This window comes from Crocuta crocuta, unplaced genomic scaffold, assembly GCF_008692635.1.
Source record: "Crocuta crocuta isolate KB4526 unplaced genomic scaffold, BGI_CrCroc_1.0 scaffold259, whole genome shotgun sequence".
NCBI lineage: Eukaryota > Metazoa > Chordata > Mammalia > Carnivora > Hyaenidae > Crocuta > Crocuta crocuta.
This window is the reverse complement of record NW_027536466.1, coordinates 399,121-421,054: the sequence shown is the minus strand read 5'-3', so window position 1 is coordinate 421,054 and position 21,934 is coordinate 399,121. Positions and strand designations below refer to the sequence as shown.

Below are 21,934 nucleotides of genomic sequence, written 5' to 3'. Positions count from 1 at the left end.
TGAATGTTCAAAAAGACTGTGTTTCCTGTTAGGTCTATGGTTCTATGATGATCATTAGATGAACTTTATTTTGTTCTTCAAATACATTGTATCTTTATTAGAAAACCTTATTTTGTTATTCTGATGTGACAGCCATGGCCCTTCACCGGGAACTCTACCCTGTTCCCTTCACTACGTGTGACTGGACACTGTCCCATCCCAAACGGCCCGAGGTAAAGACACCTTCTTACCTGGGAGGGCTGACCGGCACCGTGCAAGAAGCCCACGGTGTGGGTGTGGTGGGAGGGGCCCTCTCGACAGCGCGTGCAGAGGAGCTCAGCATCATGCCCACAGAAGAAGCAGACCTTCTCCCCGTGCTCCTCACAGTGCATCTCCTCCAGAGTGCCCAGCGGCACGGGGGCCGTGACAGGGCCCGTGTGCCCCTTCTCCTTGCACAGTGGACAGAGCAGGACCTTGCAGGAGGCCTGGGCCCCCATCTCGGAGGGCGGGACGAGGCACAGCCGGCAGAAGGTGTGTCCACAGGTGGCAGTCACTGCGTCCTTTGGGGGTCCCTTGCAGGCAGGACATGTGTCCTCATGGGAAGGGGCTGAGGGCATCACGGTGCCTTCCCCAGCCTGTCCACTGAGGCCTCTGCCTCAGGCCGCACGAATACCCTTTCCCGAGATGAGTCACTTTTGCGTGAGTCACGGAGGGAAGACAACGGGAGGCTGAGACGGGAAGCCACCTGTGCTTCCCCGGAACCACCCTCAGCTGAGTGGGTTCAAACTCCAGCGCACCTCGAGTTACCCAGCATTTCCCAGCCTGGTCAGCCTGCTCTCTGTTCCCGGGCTGGGGAGCCGGGCACGGTTTCCTGGAACCACTCCCTGGAGCATGGGGTCGGAGAGCCCTGGGGAGGAGACTCTGCTCCCTGTCCAGCGGGGCAGGTGGGAGCCATAAACCTCTGGCTCTGAGGTGTGTCCAGGGCGGCAAAGTCCAGGCAAGAAACTGCAATGTGAATGACTTGTGTTGACAGAATTTACAAAACGCAGCCCCGAAGATAACAGACACAAGCACATTCGTGCTGACTTACTATTTTCATATTATGGTGTCCAATCTGATACCAACCCTTTGGGACAGGGATGATTACTTTCTTTTTACAGAAGAAGACATGTGCAGTGACTTCCCTGAGGTCCCAGAGCTGGAAAACTGCAGGGCTGGGATCAGTCCGGGCCTCCTCTGCTGGCCTCTTCTCCAGGCCTCCTCCCCTGGCCTCCAGCCGGGACCTCTTCCTGAGCCCCAGGCCCAGGTAACGGTCAAACAATCACGTTTCTTCATCCGATTCCCTGCATCTGTGGAGTGTGGGATGTGTAGTCACCCTACATGAATGTTGGCTGTTGCTGTTTTTCTCTGTCTTCCCCCATGGGGGGTTCAGTGCAGCCTCCTTGGAAGCCTGTGACAGGCCACTGGGGGCATCCCTGGGGAGGCTGCCTGGGCCACGTTCCCCTGGGCATGACCCTATCTGGGTCCCGACACGCCCTGCCTGCCAACTGCCTGGCCTGGGCCCACTGATACCTGTAATCTCCCTGGGGACAGCTTGCAGGGGCTGCGCTGGTGTCTCTGCTCTGTGACTCAGTCTCCCTCCCACCCCCAGAGGGACTATCTCTGTCAAGTTTGGGCGGCCGAGATAGCAGCCCTGACGTGTGTGTGGGTAGACGGGAAGGAACACTGAACCCCAAGCTCAGGACACCAGCCCAGAGAGTAACTGGGGTCACCTCTGGAGCTGTGGGCCCTTCGTCCCCGTCTCCTCCGCTGTTTGTCCATCTGTCCTGGACAGTGTGCATCTGCTGCCTGGGACAGGGACAGAAGACCCGGCCGTGTAGGCAGATGCCTTGCCTCTGGGCAACAGGTGCAGGTGACCATGAGGGTGCCGGTGCGTGTGTGAGACGTGCCCGTGTCCGGCCATGAGGATGAATGTGCGTCCTTAGGGCTCCCCCAGCCACGCAGAGAAGGCGACTTGGAGGAGCCAGCGGGCACAGCAGCACCATGGCCTCGGCCGCCTCTGTGGGCAGTCTGCTGGATGAGGTCAGCTGCCCCATCTGCCAAGGCACCCTCAGGGAGCCGATCACCATCGACTGCGGCCACAACTTCTGCCGAGGCTGCCTGACCCGCTACTGTGAGGTCCCGGGCCCGGAGCCAGAGGAGGCCCTCGCATGCCCGCTCTGCAAGCAGCCCTTCCGCCTGGCGGGCTTGCGGCCCAACTGGCAGCTAGCCAGTGTGGTGGAGAACATCGAGCGCCTCAGGCTGGAGCCCATGCCGGGCCCGGACGAGGAGGACTCGTGCGGGGAGCACGGAGAGAAGATCTACTTCTTCTGCGAGGATGACGAGACGCAGCTCTGCGTGCTGTGCCGAGAGGCCTGGGCGCACCGGACCCACACTGTGCGCTTCCTGGAGGACGCGGCCCGGCCCTACAGGGTAGGAGTCTGTCTCCCCAACTCTGTCAGCACACGGGCGACGCAGCTACGTGGCAAGATTGGTGTTTGTGTTTAGGCGTATTCTTTGTTGTTAACTCATGGCCAACGCGTAACAGGAGCTTGGTGAATATGCGGCGAGTGACCAAGTGACCATGACCTGAGAGTGTGTGTGTGCACACAGGGTCAGGCGGGTGTGTCAGGACCCGGGGTTTGTTTGTGAAGGAACGTGAGGTCCAGACAGGAGTGTTTGCATGTTCGTCAGTGTGCGTGGGGGTTTGGGGGAGGGCAGCCTGGCTGCGTGTCTAAATGTCTGTGGGGTGCTCGTGTCTGTGAGTAAATGAACGCTTCCACGCAGGTTGGGTAAACATACGGGGGGCACAGTTTTATCTTTCATTAAATCTGTGCTCTTTTTAGTCATTCTCACAGTGTTTCAGTAAATGTGGGTGTCTGTGTGCATTCGATGGTGAGGGTCCCATGTGTACTTCTGAACGTACATTTACATGTGTGTACCTCGTCCTAACTCTTTTCTAGAGCAAGTAATGCTAAAAACAATTTATGGACAGTTTTCTCATCACCCAAGTTTCTTCTCTCCTCCGGAATCATATGCAGGAAATTGATTGTATTCACAAGAAAGGGTTGTTTGAATTCATTCCCCTGGAGAGAAGTGAGAAATTGGAATACTTTCAAAGAAAGGCATATCAAGCTCATGACAGATCCCACAGACAGCTTACCAGAAACAAAATAAATCGCAGTGTTTCCTAAAGACAGGAAGGGTAGGGTGGGGAAATCGAGTCACAGCCTGTGCTGACACAGGTAAAGAGGACAGCTCCGATCAAAATTCTCAGAGAGCAAGGAGAAAAAGACCCTTTAGGCAGCCAAAGCCCCTGAGGCAGGGGGTTGGATGAGATGACCCCTCTTAACAAGTCGTTATTTCTGTCTTAAATAGTTCAGGCTCTTTCTCTCCAGGAGCAGATACAGAAGTGTCTTGAGTGTCTAAGAAAAGAGAAAGAAGAGATTCAAAGAATCCAGGCAAGAGAAAACCAGAGGACCCAAGTCCTCCTGGTAGGTCCGTGTCCCTTCCCAGACCCCTCCGCCATCCCGACCCAGGTGACCTAGCATGGAGGGCTTCCAAGTCACTCTAAGTGTGAACCCTCACTCCCTCATGCAAATCTCTGGCCCGAATTTATTTTTCTGTGAGATTAAAATCATTATGACCTCATGGAATTGCCGTAAGAACCGAACAAGATTGTGTAGATAATGAGTTCAGAGCCATGGGCGGCGTGTGCACTATGAAGGGCAGGAGGTGGGGTGCCCTATCAGCTCCGCATCACCCCCCTCAGCTGTGCATATCACCTCCCATCACCCCCCCTCAGCTGTGCATATCACCTCCCATCACCCCCCCCTCAGCTGTGCATATCACCTCCCATCACCCGCCTCAGCTGTGCATATCACCTCCCATCACCCGCCTCTGTCTACACGTAGAAGCCCCAGGAGATGGGGCCACAGCCGTTCAAGGGGGGAGGGATGCTGTACTGTCTAGGGACCTGGGGGTGGGGGCTCTGATTTTCCACCAAACCCCGGAGGGCATGGACCTAAGGAAGTGAAGTAAGGAAGAGAAAGGAAGCCGAGGAAGGAGAAGAAGGAGGAGAGGTGACGCCCTGGCCTCTCCTCCTGCCCCTTCAGTCGCAGGTGGCCTCCAAGAGACAGAAAGTGATCTTCGAGTTTGCGTGTCTGAGCCAGTTCCTGGAGGAACAGCAGAGCGTCCTCCTGGCGCAGCTGGAGACGCTGGACGCAGACATCGTGAAGCAGCGGGACGAGTTCGACGTGCTGGCCAGTGAGGAGATCTGCCGCTTCAGCAGCCTCATCTCAGAACTGGAGGGGAAGAGCCAGAGGCCAGCGCGGGGGCTCCTGACGGTGAGCCTGGCCCCGAGTGCTCGCCCCTGAACCCTGCGTCTGCACCCCCTTGCTCGCAGGCCTCTGACTGTCCGCCCCACGGCCCATCGGCAGGGAGGGCTCTGTTCTTCCTGACTCTCAGGGGGTTTGTGAGGGTCCAATAGGAAAGTGCAGCTGCACGTCGCACCTGGAAAAGCATCGAGTGCTTTCCAACATCAGGGCTCTTTCCAGGGCACCCTGTGCCGTGTCGCCCCACCAGTCAGGAAGTATTTCCCAGTCGGTTTCACTTCCGCACACGGGAGGGAGGACCTGGCGGTCCCAATGGGCGTCAGAACGGCAGCATGCTGGGGTGCCGAGAAAGCAGGAGGCCTGGGCCCCCAGCAGCGGACGGGGCACTTGACTGTGTGGATGCATAAGATACAGGGCTTGGCCTCTGTGATCCCGACGCCTCATAAACTCTAAAGCTCTGTGGCTCTGGGATCGGGGGCCCTTTGCCTACCTGGGAACATGGGATTTGTCTTTCTTGGGTGTAAGGAAGGGGGATTGATCTGCTCTCCCCTCTTTCTCGTAGGACATCAGAAGTACTCTGCTCAGGTGAGTCCTGGCTGCCTTCTCCGCTGCCACTTGCACACACATATGCTGCACCACGTGTCTGCTCACTGCACCCTCACGTCAGGGCCGAAAGCCCACGCAGAAACAGTCATGCCCTTGGATGCGTGTCCACGCGCAGCTGCCGAGAGCGGGCAGCGGGTCCGTCCCAGGGGAGGAAGGTCTGCCTGCGGGAACCGCATCTCCACGCCTGGTCAGCAGGCGGCCAGCTGAGTCCGGGGGCATCCCTATGGGGGATGATTCCCAAATCCCGACATTTGTTTGCCCCTAGATGTGAGACCAGGAAGTGCCGGAGACCAGAGGCTGTGTCCCCCGAGCTGGGCCAGAGGATTCGGGACTTCCCGCAGCAGGCCGCCCCACTGCAGAGGGAGGTGAAGATGTTTCTGGGTAAGGGGACCTGTGAAGCCTGGGCTCAGGGGGCGCCCTCCATGCCGCACTGCCCTGCGCTTGAGTGACATCTGGCAAGGCCGGGAGCCCCTCCTGGGCCTTGGCATCCCTTATTTGCACATCTTCATAAAACATGCTTGTCAGGGTAATGTGACATTGAGGAGAGATAACGAAGGCGAAGATTTCTAAAAAGATTTAACTGATTTGAAAAATAATTAAATAAATTCGATCCATTGACATTGACCAATACAAAAAATAATGATTAACAAAACTTGTCTTCTCAATAATTTAAAAAGAGACATTTGTAATGCATGATAAGTTTTAAAAAATTGTTTAATGTTTATTTTTAAGAGAGAGGAAGATAGAACATAAGCAGAGGAAGAGCAGAAGGAGAGGGAGACACAGAATCTGAAGCAGCTCCAGGCTCAGAGCGGTCAGCACAGAGCCCAACACGGGGCTCGAACCCACAAACTGCGAGATCATGACCTGAGATCATAACACTTAACCGGCTGAACCACCCAGGCACACCTCGCATAAGTTCTTTTATATAAAGTTTATTTATTTATTTTGAGAGAGAGACAGGGAGAGAGCAAGTGGGGGACGGGCAGAGAGGGAGAGAGAATCCCAAGCAGCTCCTCGATGTCAGCATCGTGGGCCTCGATCTTACAAACCGTGAAAGCCAGAGGATCAACCGACTGAGCCATGCAGGCGCCCCTGCATGATGAGGCTTTGACGGTAAACACTGTTAATTAATAACCATAAGCACTGTTTCTCTCCTCCCTGTGTGGCTGACCTCGCTCACTCCTCCTCCTCCCGCACGGCCGGGCACGTGGGCTGGAGACCGCTGCGGGGACTGTGCCCGCTTTCCTGGAACAGGCCGTGGTGACGAGAAAAGGTGTGAATGCTCCAGAGTGAGTCAGGCCTGCGTCTCCCTGCCCACACCCACAGGACATCAGGAGCGATGGCCCTGTCTCCGAATGGCCTGCCCAGAAGGGCCCACACTTGGTCCCTCCTGCACTCCGCCCAGTGAGCCGCAGTGAAGGGCACTTGACTCTAATCAAAGGCTGTTGACTATTCCAGAAATTATTTCCAAGAAAATAAGAAATAAATTAACCCCCTTGTCTGCTCTTGGAGTAGACGTTTTCTGGAGCACCTTGTATGTCCTGGGCTGGGTGAGGCCCACCCACGACCCACGACCACACCCTGGGATCCTGCTAGGAGCCCAGGGCCTCGGCCTTCAAAGTCACAATCAGGCTTTGGCAAGCGCTGCAGGGATCTGAGCCCAGGTTTAGAACCACTGGTGGTCTTTGTCCTTTCCCTCATTGGGGCCGTTTCTTTATCATTAAATGTTCTATGATTTCGTGAGACTAAGGGGATCTCATCCTGTTTTGTGCTCTCTTTACAGAGAAACTCTGCTTCGAGTTGGACTATGAGCCAGGTGAGCAGCGGGCGTCAGGACGGGAGGGCATGGGGCATCTGAAATCGAAACGGGTAAGTTTGTAGGGCTCTACGCTGGGCACTGCCAGACATGAGGAGCAGGGAGAAAGGTTATATGGGATTGGGACAAGGTGTATCAGGGAAGGCTTCCTGGATGAGGGGACTGTGAGCTGGTTCTAAAAGTAACAAGTGACCCGGTGACACACACGCTGCTGTGCATGATGTGCACAGTGACACTAGCAGGTGGGAGGGAGGGCCTTCAGGTCTTCTCTGGAGGTGACGCGCGAGCTGTCGTCTCTGTCCCTCTGGGCTTTCCCCGCAGCGCTCCTGTCTCTGGACCCCCAGACCTCCCACCCGAAACTCCTGCTATCTGAGGACCACCAGCGGGCTCAGTTCTCCTACAAATGGCAGAGCTCACCAGACAACCCAGAGCGTTTCGACAGGGCCACCTGCGTCCTGGCCCGTGGTGGTTTCACGGCGGGGCGGCACACGTGGCTGGTGAAGCTGGACCTGGCCCACGGGGGCAGCTGCACAGTGGGTGTGGCGTGTGAGGGTGTGCGGCGCAAGGGGGAGCTGAGGCAGCGGCCCGAGGAGGGCGTGTGGGCCGTGAGGCTGGCCTGGGGCTTCGTGTCGGCCCTGGGCTCCTTCCCCACGCGCCTGGCCCTAGAGGAGCAGCCCCGGCAGGTACGGGTGTCCCTGGACTACGAGGTGGGCTGGGTGACCTTCGCCAACGCTGTCAGCCGGGAGCCCATCTACACCTACACTGCCTCCTTCACCCAGAAGGTCTTCCCCTTCTTTGGGCTCTGGGGCCGAGGCTCCAGCTTCTCCCTGAGTTCCTGAGAAGGCGTGGCCGCCTTCCTCCAAGTCCAGGCTCACCTGGGGGAACAGAAATGCGATGGGCTGAGGACTTGGCAAGGACCGAGGGGGTCCCTGCAGTCTGCTGGTCCAGCTCCTTCCAGGACCCCCAGCGGATGCCCGTGCATGGGGGGCGCAGACCCTGGCGAATCCCAGGTCTGGAGCCACAAGACCAGGCACTAGACCACCCTGAGACTGACCAGCTGTGTGATCTCAGGCAGGGCACATGTCTTCATCACATCTTCTCTCCAAAACTCGAACCCGCCAGAATCATTTCCTATGTGCTGACCGTGAACCAGGAAAAACTTCAGTATCTGAAGGAACTCATGCCCCAGACAGAGATCACGGCAGCGAGGTTGACGGAGGCTGGGGTGGGGCCGCCCTGGCCACTGGGGAGCTCAGAGGACAGGCCCGACCCCCCAGGAGGGCTCTCTGGAAAGGCCAGCTCTGAGAGATGAGTGTGCTCGGTGAGGAAAGGAAGGATGGCTGACTGCTGGCCAATCTGGGCCATGATCCTCCTGAGACCCTGACACCGCTGAGACCTCCCTCACCTGGGGGGTGCTCTTCTGCCTGAGACCAGGTGTGGGCCTTGCTGGGAGGTGAGGCCGTAGCCCACAGACCCAATTTTCCCCTACAGAGAACCTTACTCCGCTCTGCTCATCTCCACCTGGGGTCTGGAAAGTGTGGGCAGGGGTGGAGGCTGAGATGCAGGGGTGCAGAATCGCAGGCGGGGGGTGGGCTGGATGAGCCTCACCAGAGCTGATGTGGCTCCAGGCATCAGGGGGAGAGGAGGGAGCNTGCTCTCTTTACAGAGAAACTCTGCTTCGAGTTGGACTATGAGCCAGGTGAGCAGCGGGCGTCAGGACGGGAGGGCATGGGGCATCTGAAATCGAAACGGGTAAGTTTGTAGGGCTCTACGCTGGGCACTGCCAGACATGAGGAGCAGGGAGAAAGGTTATATGGGATTGGGACAAGGTGTATCAGGGAAGGCTTCCTGGATGAGGGGACTGTGAGCTGGTTCTAAAAGTAACAAGTGACCCGGTGACACACACGCTGCTGTGCATGATGTGCACAGTGACACTAGCAGGTGGAAGGGAGGGCCTTCAGGTCTTCTCTGGAGGTGACGAGTGAGCTGTCGTCTCTGTCCCTCTGGGCTTTCCCCGCAGCGCTCCTGTCTCTGGACCCCCAGACCTCCCACCCGAAACTCCTGCTATCTGAGGACCACCAGCGGGCTCAGTTCTCCTACAAATGGCAGAGCTCACCAGACAACCCAGAGCGTTTCGACAGGGCCACCTGCGTCCTGGCCCGTGGTGGTTTCACGGCGGGGCGGCACACGTGGNGAGGCGGGGGCGGGGGGTGGGCTGGATGAGCCTCACCAGAGCTGATGTGGCTCCAGGCATCAGGGGGAGAGGAGGGAGCCAGGCTCGGAGAAGGGCATGGGGAGGGCACCAGGAGAGACCCGGCTGCGCGGGGCCGCGTGACGCCGCGTGGTACGGGGTGCCATCTGGTGTGGTTCTGGGACGGGGACAGGCACTAGAACGTGGAGAAGGGCTTCAGTCGCCCGGGCGGAATGTTAGCTCCTGTGTGCGATAAAAGCATTGTCCTCACACATTTTAGTCGTTGTCTTTCCTCCTGCTTGGACACAGCCCTCACCCCAACCTCTTCAGTATTCTCTGTGTTCGCTCTGCTTCCGCACAGACTACCTGTGGGGCCACCTCCCCACTGGTGCCCAGGCCGGCAGGTGAAAGAGGTGAGGGTACCAGGAGCAGGAACTGCCAGGGGCTGATTCCTACCTCTGGGCACGTTCACAGTGTCTAGAAGTTGTGTTTCATACAAAACGTTGTATATTCAAAACAACAGACACATAACAGGTCTCTGTATGATGATACGCATCCAAAGCCCCGAAACCTGGGGTTCCACCAAAAGGCGGATTGTGTTCTTCTGTTTATTTTTAGTGGTGTTAGGGGGGGTCTAGCCCCCAGGGCCCCCACCTGTGGGGGGACCTAAGCACGTTACGGCCGTCCCCTAACTTTGGCCACTCCATGAGGCACGTCCCCTTCCTGTCCCGTCCTGAAGGGAAGGAAGCCGTGGACTGGTGAGTTTGGGTTGTGTGCACCTCAGAGATGGTGTAGCCAGGGTCTAATCCACATCTGACCAGTGGGTCCTAACCACCCATTGTCCGAAGACAGGCGTGGTGGGTCCTGGTGAACAAGTCATTGCAGCCACACTCCGCATGACTGCGACTCAGCGTGTGTTTCTCACACTGAGAAGCACAACCACTAGTGCATGAAAACACTCACGTTGCCCATCCACCCCTCACCCCTGCTGGCGTGATTTCCTTTGATGTTTACCCGACCTGGAGTGTGGTGTCCGTGCAGGGGAAGAGGGTAGATCCTGAAACACGGTGACTTGATGAAGTTCTGTGCTCTGCTAAGGGCTGAGGCTCCCCATCGCCCCCTGCAGGACCCCCGCAGGGCTGCACCTGAGTCCTCACAGCTTGCACAGTGGCAGCCCTTTCCATTACCAAGAACGTAGGCTCTCTCAAGTTAGCTCAAAATACTAGGAAAACAGACATGCAAATAAGGAAAATGGGATTTTCCTCCCCAGGCCTCATGGGAAGCTATGGCCAGGACGTTGAGGGCGCCAAACCAGGCCTCAGAGCAGGGAATAGAGATTTTAAAATGCTAATAATAACAGCAGATGCACACAGCCCTCCTCCTGGCCAGTCACCGTACTGAGTATTTATATGCTGACTCTCACCACAGCGCTGTGGGGTGGGCTGACAACTGTCCTAAAGGAGCAGGTGGCGAAGGGCAAGTGGGCGCATTGCAGGGCGCACACTAGGCTCAGGTGGCTTGGCTCCACGTCCCCGCTCACAGACTCGCGTCTGTGTGTCCAGAACTGACGGAAGAGGACCTGAGGCCCAGAGAGAGACAAGGTGGCCCTGGGGCCACTCAGCAGGACGGGTCGTGGACACCTGCTCCAATACGCGGCTGCGTGCCACTCTGGCTCCTTCCACTGTAGCTCTTCCTGCAGCCTGGCGACATGTTCCCTGGGGACCCATTCTGATCCGCAGAAGAACCTGGTGTTCAGTGATTATTGTCCCTCCCCTCACAGGCGGGCCTGGCTGGGCGTCGGCTGGGCGGGCGGGAAGGGGACGGAGAGCTGGGCAGGCTCCTGCAGGCGGAGAGACCCTGAGGCTGCCGCCTCCTCCCGGCCCCGGCAGCCCACCTGTGGACAATTCTGTGTGACATTAGTCCCAGCCAGGATGCAGGCATTCTCACCGTCACCTCCGGGGCTGCGCTTGGCCAACGTCCTATTCCCTGATTCCAGGTCTCCTGTTCCTCTGACACCTACAGCTCCCTGCCAGGTCACCGTCCCCTCCCTTTTCGGAACATCCACACAGAGGCCTCCTTGGGCCCCTGCCCCAGGTCCCCCAGTCCACGTGGCATGAGAGTCAGAGTGGTTTTCCTTAAATGCCCCATGCTGCTCCCAACACAACCATCTGAGACCGCTTGTGTCCTGGTGCGACCCTTCCAGCTCTGCCCTCCCTGACTCTTAAAAATTCCAGAGTAACCAGGCCAGACTTCTTGCACCGCTACAAATGTACAGTGGCTGTTCCCTACCTTACGCTTCCCTTCTTGGAGCCATCCTGCCTGATGCCCACCTTTCTTTCCCACTATCCAGTCCCCACATGCCCCTCGAGCCAACCCAGGACCCAGCCTCACTCCGCCTCGCTCGGAAGCCCCTGTGCACTTAGTAGGCTTCTTCTGTGGGTGTTTGTCCTGGCTCCGCAGCCAGACCACAGGCTTCTGGATGGAGCAGCAGAGCAAGAAGGCGGCGTTAACACATCTGGATGTTTACAGTTAGGCACAGACGCCCAGCAGGTATGATGACACCGACTTCTTACAACTATCCCCCAGGTACCGCTGCCCCCTTTCGGCTCCAAGCGACTAAAGACCTTCTCACAGGGCTGCAGAGCTGTTTGAGGTCAGGATAGGACTTGAACTCAGCTCCAAACTCTTCCCACACTACCACCTCCTCGTGGCCACGTGTTGTTCTTGGCCTCCTTCAGTGCCGAGATGGTCCTGCCCACGTCAGCAAGGACTCGATAGACATGGGTTACAGGCTCTTTCTGCTGTAAGTGGAGCACCAAGGAGGGCCTTGTGCTTCCTGCAAACTCATCCGTGCATCCACTCAGCAAAACTTGCTGGACACCAGCTGCGAGCCAGGCACTGACCTTGACACTGGGGACACAGACGACCGGCATCACTCACGCCAAATAATTGAACTACAAATGTATTATCCACTGTTCTGTAAAAGCCACCACAGGTTTGGGGTCTTAAAACAGTATCACAGCTTTGTGGGTCAGAAATGTCAGCATAGCTGGGCGGGGTCCTGTGCTCAGGGTCTGATGAGAGAGGATGTGGTCCAGGGCCAGCCGGGCTGTGTTCTCATCCAGGGGCTCAGTTTCCAAGTGCATTCCGATTGTTGGCAGAGTACATGTTCTCACAGCAATGAGACCTGCTGACTGAAAGCCAGAGGCTGCCTGCCAGTCCTTGTCACAGGCTGCTTCCTTCATCAGCCTGGCCGGGGGTCCTGGAGTGGGTCTGCCACGAAGATAATGAGTAGGTGCCAGGTGACTGGTGCAGACCTGCCAGCCCCATGTGCATAGGTGGCTTCACCCACCGTGAACTCAGGTGGGCGAAATCACGAGAGGTGGGTACTGCCACCCATTCACAGGGGGAGATGGAGACCCTGGAGCCAGCTGTGCAGGGGCAGCTGTGACCATGAGCATGAGGGTGGTGCAGGAAGGAGGCTGTGACTACCATCCCCGGGTCAGAGGGTCTGGCATCAGGTCACAGCTGTGGGGACGAGGAAAGGGGGTCCTATTCAGGAGATGGGAGGGGACATGCTGGGCAGACCTAGTGGAGGGTGGACAGGCTGGAGGAAGAAGAGTCTGTGACGAGGTGGCCCAGGGCCAAGCAGGTCAGAGCCACTGGGGTTGGCTAGAGAAGGGGGGCCAATTCTTTCCTCTAACTTGGGGGAAGTGGCCTTGAGTTTCTGTGGGGTGCTCCTAGAAACAAGGAAATCCTTCAGTACATCCTGTCGAACCTTCCACAGGCCAAATAGCATGAAGGTGCAGGAGCCAAGGGAGCAGCGACCCCCTAGAACTCAGGGGAGTCTGTGTGCAGCTCTATGCTTGCGAGGGTTCACGTGGGACCCAGGCAGCTCCTAGCTGTCCGGAAGGTCGCCAGCATCCGAGTAGACGGAGGAGGACAGTGAGACACAGTTGGCTCTCAGAGGTTGCGGCCCTCCACCTCCCCTCCCTAGCCTGTTGCTGGATGCCACCCTGGGGGCACCCCCAGAATAGAGCACATGCACCTGTCCCCGGCAGCCTGCTCTGCTGCAGCAGCACCCTGCACTTGGTCGAGCCACCACTGCGGGAGGCGGGGGAGCCCGTCCCTCTCACACTACCTCGGGGTCCGCACCTTCAGTGTGTTGGCGCCCAGCCCCTTGCGGTCTTCTCCAGATCTGTGACCAGGCTGCAGAGCTGCGTCAGGGCCCGGGACATGTCCGGGATTCTGGCCACCTGTGCTGGCACGTCCTCCAGCCGCTCTGGCCACTGCTGGGTCTCCGGCTCAGCCCCCAGCCTGTAGGTCCCACTGTCACCCAGAAGCTGCAGAAAAGGGGGCTCCCTGAGACTCAGTGGTCAGATGGTCCCCTCCTCACCCTTCAGCCTCTGAATATTCCTTTCAGTCCCATTTCCCGCGTGGCATCGTGTCCGTGATGCAGGGATACCTCCCTGTCCACCTCATGCTCGTGAACACGCACAGATGCACATCACACACAGTGGGCACACACCCCTGCTCAGCTGGGCTCCCCCACTGCTGCTTGGTGCCCCCAGGCCACGGGGTGAGTGAGGAGAGACCCCACACTGAAGTGAGCAAGAGGGACAGAGACAAGGCCTAGGGTTTGTGCAGTGGTTTTCCACTATAAGCTGCATGTCTCTCAATCTTCACCACACTGGGTGCAACAGGGTGGCCTCCATCTCATATCAACACCACAGGAGGGTCAGAGGGCGCGATGTGACGCAAGCTGGCACCACACGAGGGTCAGCGGGCGCGATGTGACGCAAGTTGACACCACACGAGGGTCAGAGGGCGCGATGTGACGCAAGTTGACACCACACGAGGGTCAGAGGGCGCGATGTGACGCAAGCTGGCACCACACGAGGGTCAGCGGGCGCGAGGTGACGCAAGTCTCACAGCCAGCAAACCCGGGCCAACACCCCTCCCAACACACGCATCAGGCTGCTCCAGAGGAACACAGGAGCCAGAACAGGGAGCCAGGCCCCCTCCCCAGGGCTCTTTGGAGGCAGCCCTTTCCAAGCCTCAGTGAAACCCGCCTGCACTGCACAAAGTCTCTCCTCCTCCTGCGCCCTGAGCCAACCAACGCCCCCATGTCTTTTCTTCTTTTCTGAACTTTCTGCTGCTGTAGTGAAGCCACCCCTAGAGAGATGTATGTGCCTGTGTGTGAGCCCCAGGGTGAGGGGCACTCTCCGGGACACACATGGGGGCCTTGATCCCTGGACGAAGCTGAAGTAAAGTTCCGCCCAAAACCAGAGTCCTGAAAACACGATGCTTGGGGTGAGGCGCCAGAGCTCACTGAGTGGAGGACGTGGGGAAAAGCACTGGGTAATTTTTAAAATTCTTTACCACACAGAAACAACATAGTAACAGAGCCTTTTCCTCTTGACTTCAGGATGTGTTTCTCCCAACATCTAAACGGCATGTGTTAATCCCTGAGACTCCCCACACCAGGGAAGCCACTCTAGAGGGACTGACTTAGCAGGTGTGAAGCCTCTGGTGCCACGTCCCCACCCTGTCCCGGTGACGGTGGACGACAGCCTCTGTGGGATGCAAACCCGCAGCCCAAGGAGGCTCAGCCTCTGTCTAAATCCTAAATCAGTGTCTCGGTGGGTCCCTGTGTCCCTGAAGCTAGGGACATAGTTAATGATTTCAGTTTCTAAAAAAGTTTGCTTCCAGGTTTTTTGATAAACAAAAATGAACAAATCTGGTATTGATGCTGACATAGGTCTTTAACAAGTTAAAGGCATGGGTGGAATGAAAATGTGTGGGTGTTGACACAGGGCTCTGGAAATTTGCTTCTCATAACCCCTTGTTACATTGGTTACAGAAGGCACAGAAGACCCACAAAGCCGTGGTGGCAACGCTGTACGGTGCTGGGACAAGATCACACAAAAAATGGGAGAGGGCAGAGCTCACGGACAGACCCATCTTTACAAAGGAGGTTAAAAATAGGACATAAATCAGTGAGAGAAGGGACAGAATCTAGACAAGACCATGTTGTGAAAAATGACTTCCAACAATAGAGAAAAATCCAGCCAGTTCCTTCCTGGAGCCATATATGAAGGTAGAGTCGAGCTGGATTAAAGGCCCAAGTGTAAGGTGAAGCTATTATGTTAGTAAAAAAATAATGTTAGAGAGTAAACTGTGGCCTGTGGGTAGGGAAAGACATCTGAAAACGGACCCCCAAAAGCACGGGAATCATCTTATTACATCAGCATTCGACACTGCGGGCCAGGGACAGAGCTCACTGGGAAATGCCAGCTGAGATGATGCCCACACGGCTGGAACTGAAGAGACTCAGGTGTGGAATATGAGAAGGGAAGCCTACAGGTCAGGAAGGAGGCAGGAGCCCGAGGGAAAGTTTGCAAAGGACACGAATAGGGTAGGCACAGAGGAGCACAGGGAAATGCCTAGTGCGTGTGAACCAACGTGCAGACTCACCAGTGATTAGACAGAGGGGAGCGAACAACAAGACCAACAAAGGTCAGACAACCGAATAACGCTGGGCGTGGGGACACGTCCCTGAAGCACAGACCACCGGCAGGCTGGGCACAGCTGTGCTGGCGAAGGCACGGCTCCTGCACGCACCTTCCTCTGTGATCCAGGGGCCGGTTTCTGAGTAGGTGTCCCAGGAGTTCCTAGGCTCACAGCAGCATCACTGCGGTACCAGGGAGCTGGGCTCATGTCCAGCCCACCCTTGGGAATGGGGGAGGGCAAGGTGGCAGCTGCCTGTGGCCACGGGGACTATGTGACACGCAGAGCGTGGGCTGACCCCTAAAACAGAGTGCAGAGTGGAAACACAAGAGATAGGTGAGCCTACAGCGGTGTTTTGTTATTAAGCACGCTGCGCAGAAGTACGTTTTTCCAAGCCACCTACAAATAAAAATCCAGCAAAGACTTTAAAGAGTTGCCATGGGAGGTGGGGGGACAGTAATTAAGCAGAAAAACAAGTAAAACAAGAAGGCAGTTGTGGGCCGGAGATAAGGGTGTGCTGCTAACTGAAAGTGTGGGCTTCATTTACCAGACCCTCCCACCGAGGTCAGAAAAATAGATTTTAGATTTTTTTTGTTGCTGTCTCCGGTTTATGAGGAATGTCTTTTATCTTTATTGTTTTTTGCCTCATTTCTCCTTGTAAACCCTCAAAACGCGTTGCTTTGGTGAAAAAGGGATGTGCAGGTGGGAGCTGGAGTTCAGAGGTGACTTTGGCCCTGAGTCTGTGGGTAGAATCGAGATTAAGGGCCAGAGGTCAGCAGAGACGTAAAGGCAAGCAGACAGAAAATGTCAATGGGCAGAGGTGACAGGGATGTCACTGGGTGTCACCTGCAAACGGCAGAGCGGAGCTGAGGTGGACGGGGAGGGGTCATTGTGAATGGAAAGCTCCAACAATCCGACAGACCTTACCCTGGCCACCCTCACAACCCACCTTCCGGGGTTCCGTCCCCAGACGCTCTTTCAAAACCTCTCCATCTAATGTCACCAGCTGCCCGGGAGTGAGGACCCATTCCCAGACCTCCCTGCTCATGGAGGTGACTGTCCCATGTCCCACTCTGTTGCTTCCACACACCCATCCCCCAGCACTGCCCGTCTGCTGCTTCTCTTTCCTGAGAAAGGAGGCTTTCCCAGGTGGTTTTCCTAAGCCTTCTCTATCTCCAAACTATGCGCTCAATTTTCATCCTAATTCCCAAACCAGACTTTCCCTGAACAGTCAACCCCATGTCTCCAGCCAAGAGCTAAGTCTCTCCTGCCTCATCGGCGGCTCAGAGTCAGACAGGCCACCGCCCTGACGGCTATGCAGTGCGATCTCTGTATTTCTGTCACTGGACTCGTCATCTCTACCATCGTCCCTGATACCTCAGTCCCATTCCATCTTGACCTGTGTTATCCTCTCTTCCAAAGGGTCTCTCATTACCAAAGTAAACCCAAGCTCCTAACCCCACCTCCAGGCTCTCGGGACCTGCCTCCCCATGTCCATTCCCAGCGCCTCCCCACCAACCACAGGAGCTGCACGCTGCCTGAACTCACCCCTGTGGCCTCAACCTCACCTTCCCTCCACCAGGAGCACTATCTGCCCTTCCCTGTTAGAATCGCATCTGTCCCCAAGGTCCAGGTCAAAAAGCCACAGTCTCACCTCCTGGTGCACTTTAAATTTAATAAAGAGTCTGATGTCACCTACAAACATTGTGTGAATGAAAACAGGAAGCAAAGATAGTAATAAAGATAAATGTATAAATAATAAAAGATAATATAGACCTACCATTTACAACGTTCACATGAGTATAAAGTCCTCTCTTTTTTTTAAATGGAACCATCCAATTTTTACATTAAAATAATATTTAAGTGATGAATCACTAGGTTCTGCTCCGGAAATCAATACTACGCTCTACTTAACTTACTTAAAAATAAGTAAATAAATTTAAAAAGGAAAAAGAAATATTTGGTGGGTGAATGTCACATGAATACGCACTTATTATAATCAAAACTCAAAACTGATGGCACCTGGGTGGCTCAGTCAGTTAAGTGTCCAACTCTTGATTTCAGCTCAGGTAATGATCTTACTGTTTGTGAGTTCAAACCCCACGTTGGGCTCTGCACCGACAGCATAGAACCTGCTTGGGGTTCTCTCTCCCTCTGCTCCTCCCCACTCACTCACTCACTCTCAGAATAAATAAACTTTAAAAAATCAAAACTGTACAAACTTTTGCTTTCTGAGATATTCCTCAGAGAGAAAAGAGCACCTCAGGAATCTGCCTGTGCCATCACTGACCCCACACCCACTGCGTCAGCATCTCTGGCAGCTGGTCTTTCTCCCACATGACCTTGTTCCCAGGGCTGTGTGGCCGCCACGATGACAGAGGGCGGTCACTCACCAGATCTTCCCCCTCCTCTCAGAGCATCTCCATCAGCACTCCTCCTAAACATGCTCATCTCTCCTCCCCAGAACTCTGGCCTAGTCCTCCTCCCGACCAGCTGGACCTCAGTTTCTCCTGCTGCAACCTCAGGCCCCTTCTCAGGCCAGCAGGCAGATGGTGCCAGTTACGGACGCGCCCGTGCCAGTAACACAGGGGGCGGTGACGGGGCCACGGCTGGCCAATGACTGTCAGAGCAGCTCAGGGTGAGGGACCTTGGCTGGCGACAGTGAGGAGGACGGTCTTGGCGCTTTCGACGTCAACACACCACCACCCGAGAACCACCACCTGATTCGTTGCCGTGTCACTTGTACGACCTCCCCTGGCTCTGGCTCCTGCTTAGCCTGGGGGGGTGGGGGGTTGCCTTCCCTTTTCCACACGGAGTCCAGTGCCAGGGACTTCTTCCGAAAGTCTCCAACTAAACCCTGAGCTCGAACCCCACTGCCCCCGTGTCCCCAGCCTGCACCCACACCAATGGCTCCGATGTGTTAGGCCCTCTCTGCGGGCTCCCAGGCTCCTCTGCCCATGACAGGAGACCCGGTTCCCCTAGAGCAGGGACGTGTGGCTTGGTGGACGTGGGAGGTGTCCACTCAGCTGCCTGCACCTCACTCAGGCCTGTAACCTCCTTGGGCACCAGGGCCACCCTCCTGGTCTCCTTACTGAGTTTACATTCCTGTGCACCCTCAGATGTACCACCCCTACCCCAAATTCAATGTACCTTCCAAATCATCCTCACCTGGGCTACCTGTAGCCCCCCCCAGAACAGACAGCGGAGGGTCCCGCAGCTGGATTCGGCCTCTGACTCTCCGTGGGCCATGGTGGCACTGTCCCCCACACAGGACACAGCCCCCTAAGCCTCTCTGGAGCAGAGAACGTGGCCAGGATCCAGGAGCACTGGGACATTTCTTTTTTAAAAAGATAGCTTTACCTTATTTTATTTTAGTTTTCCTTCACTAAACCAGAGAGGGAGGCAAAGCAGAAGGGGCTCTTAAATCCAGAGAACAAGCTGAGGGTTGCTGGAGGGAGGTGGGGGATGGGTAAAATAAGTGGAGGGGATTAGAGAGGACGGGTATCATGAGCACTGAGTGATGTATGCAATCGTGCCATCACTGTATCATGAACCTGCAACTAATATAAACACTGTGTAACTATAGTGGAGTTTAAATAAAAAACTTAACAAAATAAAGAAACAAATTAAAAGGATAGCTTTAAAACTGGCATTGTAAGGGGGTCTGCGTGGCTCAGTCGGTTGGGCGTCAGACTCTTGATTTTGGCTAAGGTCATGATCTCACAGTTCATGAGATGGAGCCCCACATTGGGCTCTGCACTGACAGCAAGGAGCCTGCTGGGATTCTCTCTCTCCTTCTCTGTCTGCCCCTTACCTGCTCTCTCTCTTTTTTTCTCTCTCGCTCTCAAAATAAATACTTTTAAATACCTTATAAAACCACCATTGTAATTCCTCAGTGTAAGAAGTTCCTGGCTAAGGAAAGTTAGCTCTAAAACATGTAGGTTTGGGGCTCCTGGGTGGCTTAGTTGGTTGAGCGTCCAACTTCAGCTCAGGTCATGATCTCACAGTTCCTGAGTTCTAGCCCCACGTCAGTCTCTGTGCTGACAGCTCAGAGCGTGGAGACTGTTTCAGATTCTGTGTCTCCCTCTCTCTCTGCCCCTTCCCTACCTGTGCTCTGTATCTCTGTCTCTCAAAAATAAATAAACATTAAAAAAAATTTTTTTTTAAATAAAACGTGTAGGTTTGGGAAGGGTAGGGGCAGATACCGAAAGAAGAAGAGGGATCTAGCTCAGGCAGATACCCACAGGGCAGCCAGAGGCAGGGAGCCAGGGAAGAAAGCTTGCCCGGGAACTATCCTATGGCAGAAATAGTCAAACAATTTTTAGGAACAGAATGTCTAACATTGAACCATAAGTTATCTGCTCTTATGGAATTATGGAAAACAAGATCAGGAGAGGCAGGGCTCAGACGTGAGAGTGAGGAGACGTGAAGACTCGGCAGAGCCCTTGGGAGCTGCCCATGAAAGCAGCAGGTTGCAGCTGGGGCCCCTGGATCTTTCCTGATACTGGAGGGAAGTACCTGCAATGTATCCAGTCCGTCAACTGCCCCTGAGAAACCGCGGATGGACGTGGAGCACAGAGGTTGTAGGAAGGGCCGAGTCCACCCCAAGAGACACGTGTGAGTAATTGCCTGCACTTGGTTGGACGCACCTGTTTCCACAAAAGTCTAGGCCTCCACGACCAGCCACCTCCCATAATGGGGATTCCGTAATTTGTGAATTCCAGACTCACTGGGGCTTGGGGAAGAATCAAAAGGAGTGAGCAAAGGCAGAGGGTGCTGTTCCCTGAGGCGAAGAGTGGGGATCAGCAGAGAGGGCGTCCGGGTGGGTCTGCAGTAAGCGGGTAGACACAAGTGGGGCGGGCAAGGAGGGCAGCCCACGATGTCCCTCCCAGGCACTGGCCTTTTCCAAGCCCCTGCGATGGTCACACTCTTCTGTAAAATTTGCAGAAATAATACATTTGAACCACAGTTAAGATCGCGGCCTCCTTCCACTTCATTGTCCCTCTGTCACATTTTCCTTTCTATCAGATGGCATTTAGGGGAGAGACCGAGTAGGGCTCACATTGTTTGGCTCTACTGAGATACGGGGCTCAGAAGTTGGTGCGAGGAGTCTCCGTGCAGGAATGGCTTCCAGGAGCACGTCCACCACCCACTGTGACAACTCACCAGGGACTAGAGTGCAGGGTCAACAGACGCTTCCTGCTAACAACACGTCGTGTGATACAAGGCACCAGAAATCTGTGCACAGTGGAGCCAGCAAAACTTCCCAGCTCCAGACACAGAGAATTGTAAGTAAAGGGTTCAGGACCATCAATGTCCAGCCAAAATGGAAGTTCTCTCCTTCAGGAATGTATTTAACAGTGCAACTTTATTTATATTTGTATAATTATATACAATTGTCTACAGCATAAAATGAAATATTTCACATATTTCTGTATGAAATCAACAAGTTATTCTGACATCAAAAAGTGAATTGAAACAAAAAATGTTTTCGAATCAAACTAAAATCAACAATTGAGGAGAAGAGATAAATTTTAAATAGAAGATGAGATTCTTGATAATCAATTGAAGAAACAGAATAAACCTAAAAATTCATTGAAACTCTATAAAAATTTCCTGTTGGTTTCACATGAAATACGGGCATCTACAAAGAACTTACAACTTATAATACATGTTCACAACAAGGTATTAAAGACAAACAGATCAGTGACCTTTAGCAAATTAAAGAGTAATATTTAAGGTTAGTCACTGCCCAGGAGAACTTGAAAGGCCATGAAATTGTAGAGCTCACTAAGAAACTCTTACCAGAAATTTTCACAAAATTAATGATACTGAAATTTCACATTACCAATAATCCCCATAAAACTGAAATTAACCTTCTAAATTTCCATTTAAAAACTTTGTGTTAACCATGCTAGAGGAAACACCAAATTATTCATTTTCATCAGAGAAAATGTATTACAAAACCGTTGTTAAATAAAGATGGAATCAAAAGGTATAGAGGTAACGATATAGAGAAAATACAGGGGTGGCAGGCAGTTACAAATGTTTTTGTGGATGTTTTGATGTTTGTGGTCAGCTTTTTAATATTTGTAATTTGTTGTCATTGCAAGTAAATACGCACTTTTGCTCCTAATTGTATATTATCTCATGTTTGGATCATTTTTCTTGAAAAGGCCCAACGATGAGTCAGCTTCCAGACCCACAAACCTGGGGCGCCCCCCACCCCTGCGACGGACCAGAGATGATGAGTGTCACGCAGCCGGCACCACGGACTCGGAGTCGAGGCCATAACGCAGAACTGAGAGCAGGGGCCCGCAGCCGGGCAGGTGCTCAGTGGGGGCGCAGCGGCCGGTGCTCAGTGGGGGCGCAGCGGCCGGTGCTCAGTGGGGGCACAGCGGCAGGTGCTCAGTGGGGGCGCAGCGGCAGGTGCTCAGTGGGGGCGCAGCGGCAGGT

At 54.7% G+C, this 21,934-nt stretch overlaps 1 protein-coding gene across 1 annotated transcript; it reads left to right on the top strand.

Moving 5' to 3' along the window:
- The first annotated feature begins 1,677 nt into the window (after positions 1–1,677).
- LOC144218944 (tripartite motif-containing protein 10-like) lies at positions 1,678–8,422 on the top strand. Its single transcript, XM_077748946.1, has 7 exons — positions 1,678–2,451; positions 3,417–3,512; positions 4,134–4,364; positions 4,915–4,937; positions 5,224–5,339; positions 6,745–6,777; positions 7,099–8,422. Exons 1-7 carry the CDS (start codon positions 1,951–1,953, stop codon positions 7,614–7,616), a joined length of 1,518 nt encoding a protein of 505 aa, XP_077605072.1. The 5' UTR covers positions 1,678–1,950; the 3' UTR covers positions 7,617–8,422.
- Positions 8,423–21,934: the final 13,512 nt, after the last annotated feature.